The sequence below is a fragment of the Temnothorax curvispinosus genome, unplaced genomic scaffold (genome assembly GCF_003070985.1).
Source record: "Temnothorax curvispinosus isolate PA1 unplaced genomic scaffold, ASM307098v1 QBEX01013620.1, whole genome shotgun sequence".
NCBI classification, from domain to species: domain Eukaryota; kingdom Metazoa; phylum Arthropoda; class Insecta; order Hymenoptera; family Formicidae; genus Temnothorax; species Temnothorax curvispinosus.
Window position 1 is genome coordinate 327,913 of NW_020223400.1, and position 20,163 is coordinate 348,075.

The following is a 20,163-nucleotide window of genomic DNA, read 5'->3' on the forward strand; positions in this document are numbered from 1 at the left end:
AACATGTAGATTGGATTATCTAGTACCGCGAGAGAGACTTCTACAGATAAAAATAATTAAAAGAGACACTCTTTTGTACTTTTTATAGACCATTTTGTATTTCGCGTTAACATCGCGAATATTGAATATTGATCACATTTATTTAATTTGGAAATGTCGTTTAGGACTTCTAAAAGTGCAACCTCGACACTTTAGTGTATGCCAAAATGTTTTCATATACCATCAAATTTACGTGCAAAATAGTTACATAGAATTAGAGTTGATTTGCTGCAGTTCAGCCACTTGTACATAGTAGTTTGACGTTGTAGGTTGAAAGCTGAAATAAGCTTATAGTTAATTAATTTAAGATGTACTGGCGTTATAGCCAATTTTTTCGATTTTCAATAATCGTTATTTGCAAAGGTGCGAGAAGTCAAAGGGTTTTGGCGAAAATATTTCTCATTGGGTTTTTTCAATTGCAGTATGAAAATGCATCTATTTACACCGAATCCTGACATACAATCTGTACACTTCTATATTTTTTTATACTTCGAACTTCGCTTCATGTCCTTTATCTCGTGAAAGACTCGAAGAATAATGAAATTAATGATGAAACTTTCCTGTAAAGAAAAATTATGCAAAGATTTTTCTTGTACGGTCAATATGACAAATTATAAATGGAAAGTGCTGATTTTTTTTTTTTTTTTTTTAATGAATGACCCCAAGCGCGAGTATTATTTTTAACCCAACTTCTCGTATTTGACTCTTTGCTATTCAAAAACGGTTCTTCGCTGATAGCATTAGACCATAAGATCAACTCGGAAAGGAAACTCGACGATGTACCTCGCAAAAATTCCGTTCTCGGCGGAGACGGAAGCCTTCTCTCGCTTAAATAAATCCTTGCTTCGTCGTATTTTTTACTTGCACGTGTATCCGACCTGTGAGTTCTCTCGATCGTGCCAAATAATACCAATTTAATGTACTTTTATGACTGAGGTTGGCTATTCAGCCACATTTATGTAATGCAAATAGAAACGAAGTCGACGTCACATTGTCGGCCTTACATTTAAAAAATATATTTCTCCTAGTTCTTCCTATTCCTTTTTCTGTTTCAACTTTTTTTTTTTAATAAATTGATTAGGTTTTTCTATAGGTAAGAACCTTTACTTTCAATATATATATATATATATATATATATATATATATATATATATATATATATGTATATAGCTATACATAGTTTCTTATAATAGAGTGATAGACTATATTTATATATATTTTCAATAAAGGTCCTTGCTTAGAGAGAAAGAAAAAGTAACTTGATTGGCGGATCGTGATGGTGTTTTGTTTTTTCTTCCATTCTATAGTTCTTTTATCCTTTTTGTTCTCTTATCTCTCGAAGACTTTTTCTCGAACCATTTTTCATTCTCTCAGACGCGTTTGAGACGACAGCTCAGAAATTAAGCCCAGCTCTAGACTTCGTAAAAAGCAAAAAAAAATCATCTTTTCCATTTTTATACGCAAAGTTGTTAAGATACATATATAAACGACTGTTATAGATATAGTTAATGGAAATAGTTGTTTTGAACTAATGTAATTACATAATATAGATTAGGTAAATTAGATAATTTTTATAAACATGTACATGTACATTAAATAAATGCAAGATTTCTTGATTGTCGTCTCGAACTCATGATTCTTTTTTTACAGAAATATGGCATGCTTATAAATTTCAAGCGAATTGTGTTTCGTTAATGTAGCAAATGATGTAATAGTGAAATATAAATCGCTGGATTTTGTATCGGCCATTAAAAATCGCGCGAAAGGAAGAAATATTACATATGTATATATTATATAAAGGAAAAAAAGTTGTATAACACAATATTTTTACGAATATAGGTATTTATAGTACAATCCTCGCTGTTCTTTTTCTTTTCTTTTGCGAAGTCTCGAATTTATATCTTTCATCTTCTTGTTAAGTTTGTTACCATATAATTATATGAATAAGGAATTATTGTTTCTATTATCATGCTACAAATTTATGTATATAGATTTTTTTGCGAACAATTTATATAGATATATTAATTTGTGGCATAGTAGAAACAATAATTGTAGAAAAATCTTATTGTAGACAATTTGAAACAAACACCTCGCATCCGTCAAGAGTACACACGTACCTGCTATTACGTTAAGAATTAAAAATTAATAATAATAGCTAATATATGAAAGATTAGCTTTTATAAACGACTTATGTCGCAACTATCTAGCTTTAAAAATGTAAAAATAAATAAGGGGAGCTATTAAAATAAATGTATTATAAACGATAAGCGCAAAATTATATGGGCTTGCCTCGCTCCTTTCCATCCACACACAAACTTTCTTCGATAGATATTTTTGTCAACAAGAGAGCTCTACGAGCTCAGAAATTCATGTTTTCTTTCCCTCATTTTCATTTTCCTCATACGGCACCGGAGTGAGGCTCGCTGTGAATGTGAGTGTATACAGGACGTTTCATTTCGTTTAAAGAATATCTTCCAATGTATCGTAGATGAGAAAAGTTTGATTTCGAAAACGTAATACACAGATGATTTTTTTTAGATCGATACTTAATGATTTGTTTGCTTTTTTTTTCAAGATTTTTAAATATATACTCCGAAATACGGAATGTGAGTGTCCTGTATATGAATGTATTGCCCATTTCCGTCGAGCTCATATCTATTTGTCACAAGCAATTCGCTTTTCGTTGTTGGATTTTAATCGGCGATGTTTATGAAATACAGTAGAGACCTGATGAGAGATAAAGGCACCGATTCCCCAGGTGTGACCGGGATTTAATTTCGCCAACTACAATCACGTGGAAATAAGTACGACGTGTACCTAACGATTGTTCACACGAGAGTTATATGTATGAAAAGAAGGATCGAGAGATATATAGTTGAGATGATATAGTGTAGGTGAGATATACAGCTGAGACTTTGAAGTTTGAAAAGACACTGCGGAAATAACAAGAAGTTGTGGCGAGAAGCTTGATGGAAGTGGGATATAGTGATATTGAGAAGTTATATTTTATGTAACTTAGATTTTTTATTCAGAGGAAGAAAAGATATTTTTTATTTATCTTCTTTATTTTTATATACGACGTTGCTACCGAAAATCATTTCTCATGATAATTGAACGAGAAATTTGTAACGGTCAAAGTATATACTGTTACACAGATATGATAAAGGTACTTTTGCCGCAATAATACAGAGATAAATAAGAATTGTACCGATTATATAACTAAGCTTACATAAAATAAACTAGATAAAACAAAACTAGACATTAATATGAATTATACATATATATATATTACGTATGTATAAAGTTTTATATATATAAAACGGCATGTGTAAGACAACAACTGCGATATACAGTAGATAGAATCTCTTATTTTTACAAGAAAATCAAATTTAGAAAACAAAAAAAGGACATGAAAATATTCATTTTGATTATTTGTACGTGACGAATTATATACAAATAAATAATTTCATCAATAATAGAAATGAGCTTTTTAATGACGATTTCCTATTTCGAATCCTTACTTTCCACATTGTTCATGTCACGTTCTTGTATTTTTTCGCGACGCATTGTACACTGAAAAAAAAATTGTTATTCCGAAAAAATACTTACAATCAGTCCGATACGTTTAACTAAACTTTTAGTTATTTTAATTAAACATTAGTTGAATTAATTAATTCTTGATTTAAAAAGCTAAATAAATTGTTCAAACAATTAATGTTTAGTTAACTAACTAAAATGTTTAGTTGAACGTATCGGACTAAATATTTTTTCGGATTAACAAATTTTCTTTATATATAAGATTACGTAAAAAAAATTTGTAATTTTAGAATAACTTTTTTATATCTGCGATTGTGATTTTGTCATAATGTGTTTATCGACCCTATTAATAAAGGATATTATTTGCAAATATTGTTTCATTGCTTGCGTAAGTTTGAAATATCGTCCGAGCACAGAGACGAAGCAACGATGCGCTTCAAGTTCATTGTACCTCGAAGATTGTTAAATTTATATACAAATAAACGATTTCATCAATGATAGAAACGAGCTTCTTAATGACGATTTCCTATTTCGAATCCTTGTAATCGGATAGGATTAGAGAACCTCTAATGCCCGGTTTCTTCACCGTCGGATAACTTTATCCTTAGGATAAATTCATCTCTTCATCTCTTTCTAACCTAACTCTTAGAAAGAGATGAAGAGTGAATTTAACCTAAGGATAAAGTTATCTAACAGTGAAGAAACCGGGCATAAGAGAGTGTTTTATTTTTCTTTAACTTTAGAAGGCTTATAAGCAGGGAAGTACTTCCGGACCTATGTTCACAGGAACTTTTTTCTTTAAAATTATCCAAGGAATCGTTTCTTGGAGTTTTCGACATCACTTAGGAATAGGAAACACCCTGTATAAATATGTGCATTACACAGATTTCTATATACCACTAGACTGCTACCTCTGTAGCCAGAACTAGAGGCAAAGTAGAGGGCATATCGATGACCAACTCGGTGTTTCATTGGCATGTAGACGCAAACGCTTCTCAAGAGAACGTATCTTTTCAGATATGGAGAATAATGGAGAAAAAAGATTTGCTACTATAGCAAATCTACTCGTTAAATATGGGCTAACTAACTTTTTTTTGCAGCGAGAGCTATTAATTTTGCAATAATAGCAAAACCTTTTGTTGCAATAGCAAAAAGTTTTGCTGAACTTTCGTTACTTAGTAATAATTTCAAAAAGATTTTGCTACTATAGCTCTCGCAGCAAAAAATGTTAGTTAGCCCTATAATAGCAAATCCTTTTTCTCCGTGTGGTAGTTTAGTTTTCTTTCTTAAGAAAGGGGTCAGACAAGTTCCTTTTGACATGCATTTATATTTTGAATATCTTACACGAATAAAATATATCCATTTAATTCCCGTGTTTTTCTTCTCCTCTTCATTGTACCTGTCTCTGCATGTTCCGAAATAAACATTATTAGTTACTGCTTCAATAAGAAAATTCTGTATGGCGAAGAAGTACATGCTGTCGATATATAGCCTTGAAGATATACAAAATGGCATATAAGACCATCTTACAACTGCGATATACATACATGCAGATAGAATCTCTTATTTTTACAAGAAAAGCAATTTGGAAAACACAAAGGACATGAAAATATTCGTTTTGATCATTTGTACGTTCACAATGTTTATAATGAAAATATATGTAACATTGCGAAGAATTTTATAATTTTTGAATAAACTTCTTTTATATCTGCGATTAAATTTTGTGATTTTGTCATAATGTGTTATGTTTGTCGACCCTATTAATAAAGATATTAGTTTGCATCACGCTTCGTCGCGCTGTGTTACATTGTGTTACATTCGCACTGCACCCACTGTGTGGGCCGCGCTATACGTTACGTTACATCGCATACAAATTTGCATGGCACTCGGCCTCGGCACTTGCGCTTATGTTGACGGCATTACGTTAAACAAAAAGATCGAAACGCCAATATTCACCTCACCCCGCTCGCCTTCGCGTCCACGTTGCGTTTCATTACGCGCGCGTCGCATTCGCATCACATTTTCCGTTACGTCGGCATTACGTCGGCATTCCGCTTCGCACCGAGCTTATGCCTCGCATTGAATTACGTCGGCGTTGCATTACACGCTGACGGCGGTCGCATTCACGTTTCACTGACGTTAATTCGTGTTCTTATCAATCGTCAATTTAACGCGAGCGCGGGGTTGCGTCCGTCGAGTGTAAACTTCTTGCGTGAACGCTTGCGCAATATCATGAAAAAAAAAACCCATTAATCTCCCTACTCGCGAGTATACCGCGTTTCGTATATGTTCGACTTTTCTTCTGCCAACTGTCGTCAAATTCGTGTATACCGCGTAATTATACCTATATTATGTCCATTGTACAGCAAGATATATGCAATAATTAATATGGTAATTTAATTGTCGCCATTGTTGTAGAGAATACAATAACGCGGTGCAGAGAAAGTTTAGTTCATCTAGGCGTTTAATTATCTGTCACCGATCGTGGATATTTTCGCTTGAATGTCTCACTATATATACTGTCATTATGACGCGCTGTTTGCGAATATATATGCTTTACTGATATCAAACAAAAATATATAGGTACTCTCATAAAATTTAAACTTTGAATGAACTCCTGGTTTTGCGCCAAAAAATATTGAACTCGCCATTAGAAGAATTACTTAAATGCCGGCGGAGATTTAATGTTTATTTTTATCAAAAGTGATTATTTCATTTAACAAATGCAATAGCAAATCGATAAAGAAACGTGACTTACACAAATGCGTGTGTAAACGATACATAACCTTTATACTTTAATACTTTTATAATTAGACAATTAATTTCATAGCTATGTATATAAAATTCTTTTGGAAAAAGATTATTTAGTTGAAAACACTGATAAATTTTGACATATAAATAATATGGCTTTTTAAATATATTTTATTATTTGAAAATTAGAGTAACGAGAATTAATAGAAAAATGCTATCACAATGTAATCTTTGTCGACATGCTTCATATGTGATTTGTCAGTGCTTAATTAACACAGCCGTTTAATGGATTGAAAATAATTGTGTCACGCAGAACAAATACTGTCCTGCATTTGAATATTCTATCTCTCACACAATAATGAGTATTCATTACATATTATACATATAATACATATAATGGAGTATTAATTACATATTATACATATATGAATTTCACATCGTGACATTGTTCGCTCACGTGAAACGTAATAAAGCGAATTATACGTTAAAATTGCGTTATTATGCTTCAGGTTACATGTAAAATACTCATTTGTGAGAGAATATGTTAAAAAATTAATAAAAGATTAAAACAAAAAGAATTATGTTTAAAAAGCTGTAATAATATTTTTGCTAATTTAAGACGATAAAGAGAATGAAATTGATTGCTCGTTAAAAATATTTTTGCGCTGTTAGTAATTTCTTTATTTATCATTTCAAATACTATATCGTATTAATGATTAATTTGAAGATTGTAAATTGGAAAAAAATTCTTACCGATAACACAGTGACATCATTTACACTATAAGTATACTGAGACCTTATTACACTACTTGCACTATTCATTGATGGAAATGAGTATCATTGGCGCCATTGATATTTCCGCGAGTCTAGTGAAATGTAGGCTTTGAATCGCGCAATCATTTAACTCGAGAATGACGTTCGTTGGATTCGACACACGTGTCGGGATGCGCACACATGGATTGCACCACACACGAATATCCAGTTGTTTGCATCGTTTCGCACGTGATTCCGCCTTTGCTAGTTTCAAATGTAATCATACGAACGCATATAGAACGATAAACACCGCTTTGTTTAGCATGGATTTATTACGAATAATGAGGAGAGTTCTCACGTCTATATGAGCGGAATGGCCGACTTCCGTATCATATCATAAGGTAAGTGATATATTTCTTCAACACGATATCGATTTTCTCGAAAATGTTAAGACAACAAAAGCTCTTCAAACTTTATTAATTTAGATGTCAAAGATGTGTAAATAAATAATACATAAAATCTTATTCGTTTTACTTAAGTTGAGATTCTTTTAAACAAAATTTCTTATCGTTAAATATAGAAATATATATATATTTAGATATAAAGTTTGAATTTTGATTTTAGAAGATTAAATGCTCGATCAAATTCTTCTGAAGAAGGAATTCAAAAATTTGTTGAAAAAGATTTTTTTAAAATGATTACTATACGTCAACGCGTATGTAAATGTTTAATTTAGTCTCGCAGATACATTAACGCGTGAAGTAATACACGTCAAAGCCAAATTGGAGAAGAGGCGATGCCAGTTGTTATATTTAGAATTTCATTAACTTAGGTCATGTCATATCCGCGAATTCATTATCCTTGAAAGCTTAAGATTGGAATACTGCAGAATAGAAGTCTATTAAAAATCAAACTGTCGTATGCGGGTATGCCCCAGGTGTTCACAAATACCTACACGAAATTGCATCAGCCTTTGGATCAAGTTTTGAGCGCGATTTATACACCGACTTGCAACAGTCTCGCAGAAGTTGCTCATTGTTATAGGTATATTATTCAACATATCGATAATATTTCTCACGCAGGTCCCGGTTTTATTTTGTCAATATAGCACACATATCGCGGAAGGCCACCTGAGATTTAATTATTTATTACGTCACGGGTAGATGCTATTTGTAGAGATCGTTGCGTCATCTTATCGTAACGTGCCTATCACAAAGAGTTATACATGGAATAAGTAGTAAGTAATATATAGATATATGCGAAAAGAGTTATATATAGATATATGCACAAAGAGTTATACATGGAATAAGTAGTAAGTAATATATAGATATATGCGAAAAGTTTACGTAAGCTTTGGACTCATTGTTTCAAGTACAGTTAGAGAAACTGGACACAAAAGTTTTAGAAATTTTCTTCGCACATATATATTGAAACGTTGCAGAATACATATTTTATCTAATTATTGATAGATTTTCCATACAAAATTCTTTCTAACAGGTAAGATATTCTATTCCTCATTCTCTAAGTCGCGTTTACGAAAAGAAATAACATCTCTTTGCTTATTATATTCTCCTGGTATTTTTTTTACTTTCATGAATTTAAATTTTCACATTGAATAAATCAACACATTTTAAAAATATTATATATATGTATTTCTGATAATTTCACAAAACACCTTCGATATTTTAGGCGACTCTTTTGAGGCAACCTTAAGACGTCATATTATTCTCTGGTGTGATTATTTTTTATATCCATAATTACATAATTACATAATTTAATATACAAAATTATAAATAAGACGTAAAGTTACAGATGAAGTTATGAGTTATAATTCCAGATCGCTTACGACGAACTTACGCACGCAGCCCGGACGAGAGACTCAAGGGAACCGTCTTCCTCGTCGTCGTTCTCGCTCTCCATTGTTTTGAAATCTAGCGCGCGGTCCGCGTTCCGCCGTTTCGCCACGCGTGCACAGCGGATCGTGCGGGCTGCGGGCTGCGGGCGCTCTCGTGAGCGGCAGCGTAGCGCATGCGCTCAGTACCGCGTTTACGATGGTCGATCGCAACGAGGTAGCGATGTCGCGTGTGCCAATTTTGGTGATCCTAGGTGCCACCGGGTCCGGAAAATCGCGGCTGAGCATCGAGCTGGCGCGCCGTTTCAGCGGGGAGATCATCTCGGCCGACAGCATGCAGGTGAGTCGCAATTACGCCCGATTCCCGACGCGGCAGCGCGACGACGAGGTTAGGTCAGGCCCCCGCGGGGCACGATTTTCAAACTTGTTCGTCGTCCGCGAGGAAACTCGCGAGAGACGGAGGCCGGGAATGCGCCGTTTTTCCCCGGGAAAACGTCCGTCCGAATAATTTGCGCCGGACTCGCCGGTAAACTCGGGGAAGAGTCAGGTATTCCTCAATTGAACGTAAACGTGTGCGCGACGACCGCGTGGCGGAAGTGCTCCAATATTGTATATAGGAACGAGCGCGCGCGGTGATCGCGATAAAACTGAATTGCGCGATCAATGTGTTCCCCGGCGCGGGCGTCGACGTTGACGCGGAAGCGCTCGCTTCGACGACGCTATCGATGAAAGCGTAATTTTCTAAGAACACATCAATAACGATTATTGCGAAATTATATCTTTCATATATATAAATTATATTCTTTATAAATAAAATCTCGTTACGGACGGATTGAACGAATTAATATTTTCGCCAATTAAATCCTGTATTCAACGTGAAGTCCCATTCACGTATGGATATTGATTTTTCAACTTTCTCTAATTTTTTTTTTCTTTTCGTTACGTTCTCGTTTATCGAAATCGCGACGTCATGAGATGTTTGCGTACTCGAAAGTGAAATCCGTCCGTCTGTAATGGCAGTATTTAAATCTGCCTGCTCGTAATGCTGACTTTTAAATTCATCTGACGAGGCACTTGGTTAGAGCGATTCAATGCGTGAGAAAAGAACAGCGCCTCCTCTCACCTTCTCTTTCTTGTTTTCACACATTCTCTCTTTCTCTCTCTCTTTCTCTTTCTGTTACGAATGCAAATCATAGTTTGACGTCAACGACATGCTACATACATAGAGCGTTGATAAGGCACGCACGTGAGAACACTCCTAAGCGGTGTTTGTATTTCCCCGAAGTCATTATAGCTATTATCAATCTCGTGAGAATGCCAGATGATACGTTATTGTTATCGCCGTAATAATCGATGTCATTGTTATCGTTAGCGTCTTGACGTCTTCGCTGCGACGACCGAGTGTCTTCTCCCTGTTGTTCCGCGAAGCCGCGGGTCACACAGGTCCGCCACGCGTGGAGCACACACGCTCGTGGCCCATAAATTAGTAACCGCTTTAATTGTCGCGCACGTCGGAGGCGCGTCCGGTAATCTAATCGCATGGCGGCCTTGACACGAGGATCAGCCGCGCCGCGATCGTGATGTAAATCGAATTCCGTATTTCCAGCGGGCCTGCCGGAGAAAACCCGTTGACTTCCGGTCGAACAAACTTCCGGCGAATTAATATCGTGACACTTTTTATCGAATGGTCAAAGATCAGTCTTTCTTATATTACATATCTTCTTAAACAAATTGGCTTTCTTCTGTTTTTATTGAAGGTTTTTTTTTATTGAGAGGCATTAACATTCCTTCTTTTTGCTTCTCATATATAACTTATCTGATATGTTTCAAAAGATTGAAGCTAGTTTATTCTTTTATTGTGACGAAGCAAGGGAATCGCAGATAGAATTCATATGAGAATGCGCACGGAAATCACTGTATGAAGAATTAAACTTTCGAAGAAAACAATTAGCGTGTGTTTCAATACTTCATATGTCCAATAATGTTTTCGTAATGCGAATTAATATTCACTTCTAATTGGAATAATTATTTGATATGCGAAAAGTTAACTTATGCAGATTGTTTCCTGTCCTATATTTTATATTCAATTTTTAAACACTCGTATTTTGAAAAAATCAAGTTGACGTCATAAAATTCAGTTAAGTAAATGAAAAAGGAGTTAAGAGGCGAGTAAGAAGAAGTTAACTTTTGTTTCTAAGATTAACTTTAAGCAATGCGATAAGAAATTAATTGTAAATTGAAACATTTTGAATTATCCACGAGTATATCGCTAACATTTAGTCATTTTTTAGTAGAAATAAGTGTCTAATCATTTTCCTAAATTTTTACACGCGTTCTCTAGTTTCTTGCACAATAAACGAACAATTAGAGAAATATCTAACATGATTTTGCTAATAAAAAATTTCTCTGAGTAATTGGTTCGACTCAAATATTCTTTTTTGACAGATTTAATTGCTTTTTTAAGTTTTACAGCGATCTGACTTTGATACTCGAGATCATCCCCGTCTTTCCCGTTGCAGTTTCGTACGCGAGGAAGCTCATTCGTCTCGGGGTCTGCCGGCGAGTTCTTGCGCGCGCGTGCCCGTTTATTTCGGTTGCTTTTTCACACGGAGCGTATCGGCTCCAATTTCGTTTCCCGCTCGTGGCCACGCGTGACTTCACTCGCGTGCATAAATCGTTCCCTGACGGTCACGGCGCGACGCCCACGCACGCGCGTGCCGGAGGAAAAAAAAGAGATATTCAGAAACTTCCGCCCTCGCGGACCCGAACATCAAACGACGGCGTCCTCGCTTGGGAAATCGCGATCAGTGCCGGGATTGTTCGTCCTCGCGACGAGCGAATCCTCCGGGGACGTATCGCTCGCACGACCAGACGGAGATGTTCTTAGTCTTTTGCTTAAGCCTTACGCGCCAGACCACAGAACGTTTTCTCATTAAGATATTCGTTCACTGAGTTTTTGCTCAAGAAAGTTCAGCTGTTCTAAATTGATTGAAGATTCCGCTGTGAAAGTCTGATATGTTAAATACTGATCATTCTGCGAGTAAAAAATTTAATTATAATATGCAGCAGCTTATTTTCTTTCTATTAAAGATGTAATATCGAGAACATATATTGAATTGAATAGTTGAGAGACGATAAGTAGGGAAAAATCTAAAATGAAATTTTTTGTTAGATTTTGTTATTCTTATTAGATATCTTTTTCTTAAGTGCTTCAAATTCTCTGAAAAATTAAAATTCATTATTTGCTTTTAATTTCCTATTTAAAAAAAAAATGCAATTAAGTGCAGATGTAAATTATGTTAAAAAGGAATCGTAGTTTGACTAGAATATTATTCTATTTTTTGTGAGATTATTTAGCAAATAAACATTTTATTTATATGGAATATCAGAACGTCTAGAAACGTAATTTGTCTAAAAACTATAATTAAACGGAAGGACATATATCGAAAGTTTCTCTTTTAGCAAAACGTTAAATCGATTTCTGAAATATTCAGCGCGTAGAACTTTAATATTGCCGTTAAGAAGGCGTACTGGAATTCCGCCGGAAGACTGCGAGTGATTCTCTTATGATCTATTAAGATGATCCGCTACATTTTTTATGAGCGAGTGAAGAACCGCAGTTTCCAATAGTTCGTAAGAATTTCACGAGATTTTATTAGAGCCCATATTTCAACTGTTCTGGAAATCATAAAAGTAAGTGACGATATAAAATCGTAGATTTAAAAAAGAATAAAAAATTCTCTGTAAAATTTGGAGCGTTTCGTTAAAGAAATGTCTTCGCTTAAGAATTATATTTTCTGAAATGGATATGACCGAGATATTCTAATTTGAATATAAAAAGTAGCTGTTCTAGAACAGGATTATGCGATAATCGCATAACTAATTTTGCGCGTCGTGTACGAGATTAATTACGAGCTGTAATTACATACAGAAATGGGTAATTATCTCATTTCGTGCACGAATGCTCCCATTCCTTTTGGCAATGCCGATACGTGCATTTTGTTACCGTACATATATCGTTTATACGTATATATTACACGCATTGATACCGTATATGTAACTGCGAGTTATGTAGGTTACAATCGGCACACTTGATACACGGTTTGAGAAAGTGAACGTTTAGGCGCGAGACCTTTCATCAAGAAATACGCCGGGGGAGTACGCTGACGTTCGGCTGTACATATGAAAGCGGCATGAAAGTATAATTAGTTTATAATTCTGTGTAACGAACTGCGCGGTCGAAAGGGTAATTGCGCGCGATTACAAATTTAACGCGAGGATTCGTCTCGCGACGCGCTCCGTCCGCGCGCTTCGCGAGAGCCGGATTGCGTAAAAACTTCGGCGACGTGTGCCGATCGTAATAAGTAGAGTCCTCCTTGCACAGCGAAATGCAAAGTTGTCCGAGGTATTATTCCGAGGGATCGACGAGGCTGCCTCCTGCCTCGTATCACGCGAATATACCCGGGGCTGAGAATAATAGGCGTTAAAAGTGACGTATTCTCACGGATACGCGCCGTTAATCCCGCAATACCGGGGCGTTCAAAGGCGTGCGATAGCGGCTGAAATTCGTTGATACTTTATCGCGGCACTGATCCGCGGAAGGCAATGTACCTTGGTCCTTGAATTCAAAATAGTACTCGCCGTCTCCGGCAAACCGGCTGCGTGCCACGCATGGAAACTTTCATTTTAATTTATGCGACTAGAGTATACCTGCGAGAGCAGCAGAATTTGCTTCATTCCATTAGGATGTTACTTTCATTATTGCACAAATGAGATAATTGCGATCACGCAATTATTAATTAGAAATCAGGATTTATCTTTATCTCGTAATCTTTTCATTTGTTTTGCGCAGAGTATTTAAATTAATGTTGTATAAGTAAAATGTCCGCAATGAACATATGTAATGACGTTTTCTATGCATATATTAAATATACGAAAATACAATGGCAGTAACAAAACTATTTATGCAAAACTAATATTATATAATGTTGTATAATGCAAATTTGTGTGTTAATTAAAATTCCGATACAATAAACGGCTTCATAATTTTAAGGGGATATCGAATTGAAACCGGATGTAAATTTAAGAAAAACAGGGCGCCGTTTCTCTCGCGAAAACCATCTTTGACAGCAATTGTCCGCACAGAAATATAATAATTGGCGCAATCGAATGCACTTTGATAGCTGCGACAGTGTGCATTATGACCGACGAAAATCGTGATAAAACTCGTGAGTTATAGTTGGTTATATAGCAGGCCCCCCCAACCGGTTTTAAATCCACGGCGACGCGATGACGCGAGATTTACGGGGCTCTTTTGTCGACGCGGATGCCTCGGGACGCTCGCAGCCGTTGTTTTATTACGGCGCTGAGTTGCAAGTGCAAGCCTTTATCAAGATGTCGAGTGAAATCATGTAACAATTACAAACGATTAATGAATGTATTTAGCTCTGTAGAACGCTGAAGTGATGTAATTGCCAATCAACATTAACATCATTTAACGTATAATATCAAAGGATCGTAATCATCCCAGTTTTTTCTCAGCATTTGCTATTACTCACGCGGGGTTATTGATTTCACCTTTACGCACGGTAGTACCGAGAAGTACTCTAATTTAAAAGCGGCAGATGGTCGAGATTGCACGTTAAAGTTGATTATCGATAATCTTGTTTATAGCGCATTTCAGGATTCCAATCTAGTTTAGAATTGTGTTGTGTATGTCAAAATCAGGTCAATTGTTCAAATGGATATTCTTGGGCCTTTTTGTAAGGATGCTTTTAACTCTGTTTCTCTTCATTCTCTTATTAATTATGGATTATGCGAGATTCGTTTAAGAATGTAGCGACGGTGTTCTCCGATGTCTTAAAATACCTGTAACAATTTTGAAATTTTATTCGCATAAATCGCAGACAGAAGAGCTGGTAGCGCGAGAAATGATCGTAGGATTTCATACCTTAATCTAGGACATCTTATGTTTACAAATTATGTCACATGATTGTAAATTATCTCGTGTATCCAAAAATCCCGTATATATAAATTATTGCAGATTTACGTAACAGCGTGGCAGTTTTTTTTTCGTTTATAATCTCGAGATTAATATGAGCGCGAATATTTGTCGCACGATATAATTTCCATTTAAAAAGAAAAGAGAGTCTTTACTTCTAGATTATTTAAGATTAACAACGAGGTGATTTAATTAATTATGGTTTTGATCTTTAACACTTCTTGCAATTTATCAGTTTTATCGATTACTATTAATAATAATTGACAAAGTTAGACATATATTTTCTTTATTTTAATTTATTTAACGAGAATATCATAATAACGTGATTGTAAAAACGTAATTCAATTAATATCATTTATTGCATTATTATTATATGTTTTTTTCTTGCTACTTATGCGGCATCAGTTCAAACCGTGTACGATTAATGCTGAGAACAATTAGTCATACTTCTGTGATTAAGTTGGTGCATTCGCTCGCGATGCATTATGTAATTCCCCTCGGAATATGCTGTCATAATTGTATGATTATCCGTGTAAGATATCAGTATCTTTAGCGTTAAGTGATATGATGTAGTTTTATGTAGAATATATCTAGAGAGGAATATATCAGTACCTTGGCGCCAATTGATGTGATGTAATTTTATCTAGAAAGAAGATAAGAGAGATTGGTTTGATGTGTTAGCTCTTGAGAAGTTTTCTTTACAATTATTATTATATTAAATATTATTTGAATACTGTAATGAATATTAACAATGCTAATTAATGTTACGTTTTAAAGCATTTCCCAATAATGCAATCATATTTTGATTAAATCCCATCACTTTTCAGAACTAAATTTCCAATATTTTCAACTTGACAAAATTAAATCTTAAATTAAAACAAAATTTTTGAAAATCAAACAAATAGCACTTGACTATTTAAAATATCTTTTAAAATTATTTTTTAATGACTTGTAATAAAATTAAAAAATTGATAATATAATAATTTTATCATTAAGAAAAATTAATTCAAAAGTTGTCAACGATTATTTCCTTTATTATTCCTGTTATTATTTATAGATGTATGTTTAAAGAATTGTCCGCAGAAAATATGTATAACAACGTGCCATTACTTAATGAAATGATAACAAACGTGTCTAGTTTTTGAAACAATATTTACGTAGTGCGAAGTTTATTTCATCAGATTTTTAGCGAGCTTTTTGCTCGTCCCGCCCACGTGGGCGAGAGTGCGTTAATGCGCAATGACAAAAATACTCGTTGCTTTTGCGGGTTATCGACCTCAAAACGTCCAGACGCTTTTCGGACTAAACCCGCTTGAATTCGCGCGGATAATTCGTGGGTCGAGACTATGGAAATTGGGGATCGTGTCCGCAATACCGATCATGATGCAGCAGCAGCAACTCAACGTTCGTTTGTCTCAAACATTCCTATCACGCAAGTATCTTTTTTTTACGATTTAAAAGCGATTTAATTGTATTATAACATTTCTAAAGTGTGAAAATTATAGTATCGATCAATGCTGCCGCGTAATCAAATTTGTATAAGAGATCAGATCTTATCGTTTAATTAATTAATACTACAGAAAAATTTTTCCGCTGTTAGAACACTCATTAAGCAATCAGACTCGAAAAGATACTAATCGCGGGAGATAACGAAATAGGATAAAACTAGTAAAGAAGCCAATTTATTTGATTCGATCATTTTTTTCGCGTTTATCAACACGTCTATCTTGACATTAACATCTTTAATTAATTCTGACATTTCTCTGAAAATATATTTTCGTTTCCGACGCAAAAGAAGCAAATATCCTATAAATATTGCTCGACTTAGCGATTGTACGTTTTCCGAGCCGCAATTTCTACAGATGTTAGGCGTAAACAGAGCTCGTATCGTAAGAATATTTTTCTGTAGAAATGCTGCAACAGGATATGACAGCATTTGCGGTGCGAATATTACGCTTGCGATTAGAACGAGATGCTAGAGCAGAAAACATCTCGGCTTATTACTTTGAGTTCTATCGTTGCGATGCCATGATTTCCGTGGTCTACTAAGGAATTTTCGTTATTCGTTACTCGTGAATGAGATTCAGAATAGTTAAGGCTGAACGGTGGCACGTACCTAACAATCTTCTCTCTTGCGAAGCTTTCATAATTGGCCTATCAAGGTTATGCTTCTCCAAGGCAGCAGGTGAAAGCCTTTTGAATGTAGATTTTAGGGAGATTCCTTCTTGTCAGAATTTATCCTTCTCGCGAAATATTGTATAACAAGATGTCGTTTAAAGATGAGCGGACAACGAATTGAATAAAAATTAGTAACTTTTATGACATAATGATTTAAATTGACGATAGGTAGTGATTTATAACTGATATTGCTGGTAACCAGAAGAATCAATACAGAACAAGTTACAGAGTGAATCAATTCGAAAGAGAGAACTTTAATTTAAAATCTGATTATCATATTTATTAACGATTCCAGTTAACATTGAGATTTGTGTATGTGCATATGTATATAAAATCTTATAAAATACTGAATGTATACATATAAACAGTATATGTAATATGAAAATAATAATATCGTATTTCAAACTTGTTTAATTAGGAGAAGACATCAGTACATCACGTAAAAACATTATCCGTCATGCTACTTTCTCGAGCGATAAAATTATGATATTTTTCAAGATTAATTGAATTAACTACATTTATTAATTAAATTGAGCTGGGAAGTATCGCAGTTACGTTCTAATGTACTTCTTCAGGCAGGAACGGGTTTCATGAAAAAGATATGTATTTTGTTTCTCAAAGACGATGCGGGAGAGCAGGTTCATATCTTGTCCATTGAGTGTAACCTTTCCGATAACAAGACGCCGCATTACCGGTTTTATCAGGAAAAAAAAGTCAAAAAGTTCTTCCATGAATAGACCCAACGATAAATCGTCGCGTTGTACAACATTATAAAACTTAATTAACTCGAGCACTTGGCGCGCGATCGCGTTTTTCTAGACCGAGAAAACGATCGAACGATTAGTATCCTTTTATATCAATCCTTTTTTATCAATTTACGTATTATGTAGCAATCAATTTTCTCTCGCATATCTAATTAACGCGCCACGAGCGATGCGAGGCGCGACTAATCGCGCATTATAAAAGCCATAAGTAAAAGAATTACAAAGAGCACGTCCAGTTTGGCAGGATGAGAAATATATAAGGGAGTCAAATGCTCGTTATCTTTTATTCGCTCTTTAATTATTACTTAATCACGCGGTGATGCTAGTGTTAACCGCGGTCGGTAATCATATGCGTGTAATATGCCACGATAGGTAGTGATAATTAGGAGTCTCTTCGATTCTCTATCGAGGTAAAATAAAGAGCTTTTTTAAAAAAAGAGTAGCAAAATTCAATTTTTGTTAGAATTAGTTATTAATAATGTTGATCAGGAATTCTAAGGGCATACTTTCTATTCATATTAAACTTGGATATTTTGTAATAAAAACGAGAATACACAAGTGCGCGACAAAATATAGTATATTTAGGAGATATAAGCACATAAAAACCATTATACCGTATAGTAATTACGAGTGACAACTTACTGGTTAAGTAGCAGCGCGAATAAAGGTAGAAGAACAAGCCCGGGCTCTGCATATGCGTTCTTACGTGGAACATGTACTCGGACGGGTTAGTCCATTAGCGTCGTACATTCCTACTAATTATCATAAATGCCAAGTAGACGTAGTGGTACACGGACCCGGTCGTCCGTGGATTTGCGCGAATCCAAACGTCGGCGTCGGGGGCATTAATGCGGCCAGTTTCGTGGTTTCTTGGACGACGCGCGCACTCGTGCGATATAGCTATTCACGTCTTGCCTCGTAATTCTACGTTTTAAACTTACTCTCGCGTGAAATCGGGGTATACGGCAAGGACACCTTCGAGCCGATCTCGAGTGTTCTGTCTCCTTAATCCGTCTCATTCACGAAAGTGCCACCCTTAAATATAGTTCGCCGTAATTTATTGCACACCGCTCGCTACGGCACACTCTGATAAAGATAACTAAGAGATCCGAGGGAAGTGGTATGCTTTTAAGTCGCGCCAACTGATGAGAGCGAAAGTTTATTACTATTGTACAATCCTTCATTGAGCAGTCGGCATAACTGCTTTCAGAATTATCTATCAACCACCACGCACATTTATCGAAATAGTTTCAGTGAAAGTGTCTACTTATTATCGATTAGTGTGAGGTTTAGTTTTACGAATGTGAAAAATTAAAACTTCTTTCTTGGTTATAATATTTGATTTTATGCCGTACTTTCTCTTAAAACTACGAAATTCTCTACTTCCTATAAAATATGTAATTTGCAAAATTTTCTACAAAATATTAAATTAGCATTTTTAAAAAATCTTAAATCTGAGATTGCATCATTTGAGATACTTTAGCTGAAAAAAGAACCTGCTGACTTCTGAAGTTATTCGAAAATTTCTTATCTCACCGTTATCTCTATCGTTGAGGGTTAAAAATGCGGACGAATAAAGGTTTTTAAAGACTGGGAGGAAGGAAAGACCGGAGGTAGTAGATCGGCATCTTTCGCCTACGCGGTCGATGATTTGCGCGGACAACGAGGAGGGAAAGAGGGAGGACCGGTTTCTGAACTTGATAAGAGGATGACGTGAGAAACTCTTGAGTCGAGAACACATGGGGGACGCTGTTTTGTGACGGCGGTCGAACGAAGACGGACGATCCGATCGAGAGACGAGGAGCGCGACGAAGAGAGACTGAGAGAGAAATAGGGGAAGAGAGATGCTGGAAAGAGATGAGAGAGGGGAAGAGGGAGAGCGGTCCATCTCTCCAGGAGAGAGCGGAGACGAGATCGTTTGTATGCGCCATTTCGCTCCACCGGACCAGTTTTCGTACAGGTACCCCAAAGCGATACGGTCCTCGCGGAATACTTCAAGGGCCGGGATCTGCTTCTTACAAGTTTGAGCTTGTTCTCATTGTCGTTATACCTCCAGATTAATCTACTTGAGTGATACTTGTCTTTAAGACCGTCAAATTGCATACTTTCGTAGTCTCGGAGCCCACCGGTTACTCCGTAACCTAATTGCGAATCGTATATGGCTAAGTAATTAAATATAATACATATAATACATTATACATCATTTCATTTATTTTTTATCATATCGGTTAGTTTAATAAATATATTTTTGTAATAATACTTTAAAGTATATCTAAATGTTAATAAGA

At 35.5% G+C, this 20,163-nt stretch overlaps 1 protein-coding gene across 2 annotated transcripts in view; it reads left to right on the forward strand.

Moving 5' to 3' along the window:
- The first annotated feature begins 8,441 nt into the window (after window positions 1-8,441).
- LOC112463749 (tRNA dimethylallyltransferase) overlaps window positions 8,442-20,163 on the forward strand; it is a 70,026-nt gene continuing 58,304 nt past the window's right edge. The window contains exon 1 of one of the 2 annotated variants that reach the window (XM_025030290.1): window positions 8,442-9,272. In XM_025030290.1, the coding sequence (XP_024886058.1) occupies window positions 9,132-9,272 (141 nt within the window). In that variant the 5' untranslated portion in view covers window positions 8,442-9,131. The remainder of the gene's footprint in view (window positions 9,273-20,163) is intronic. The other variant, XM_025030288.1, reaches the window with a different exon arrangement.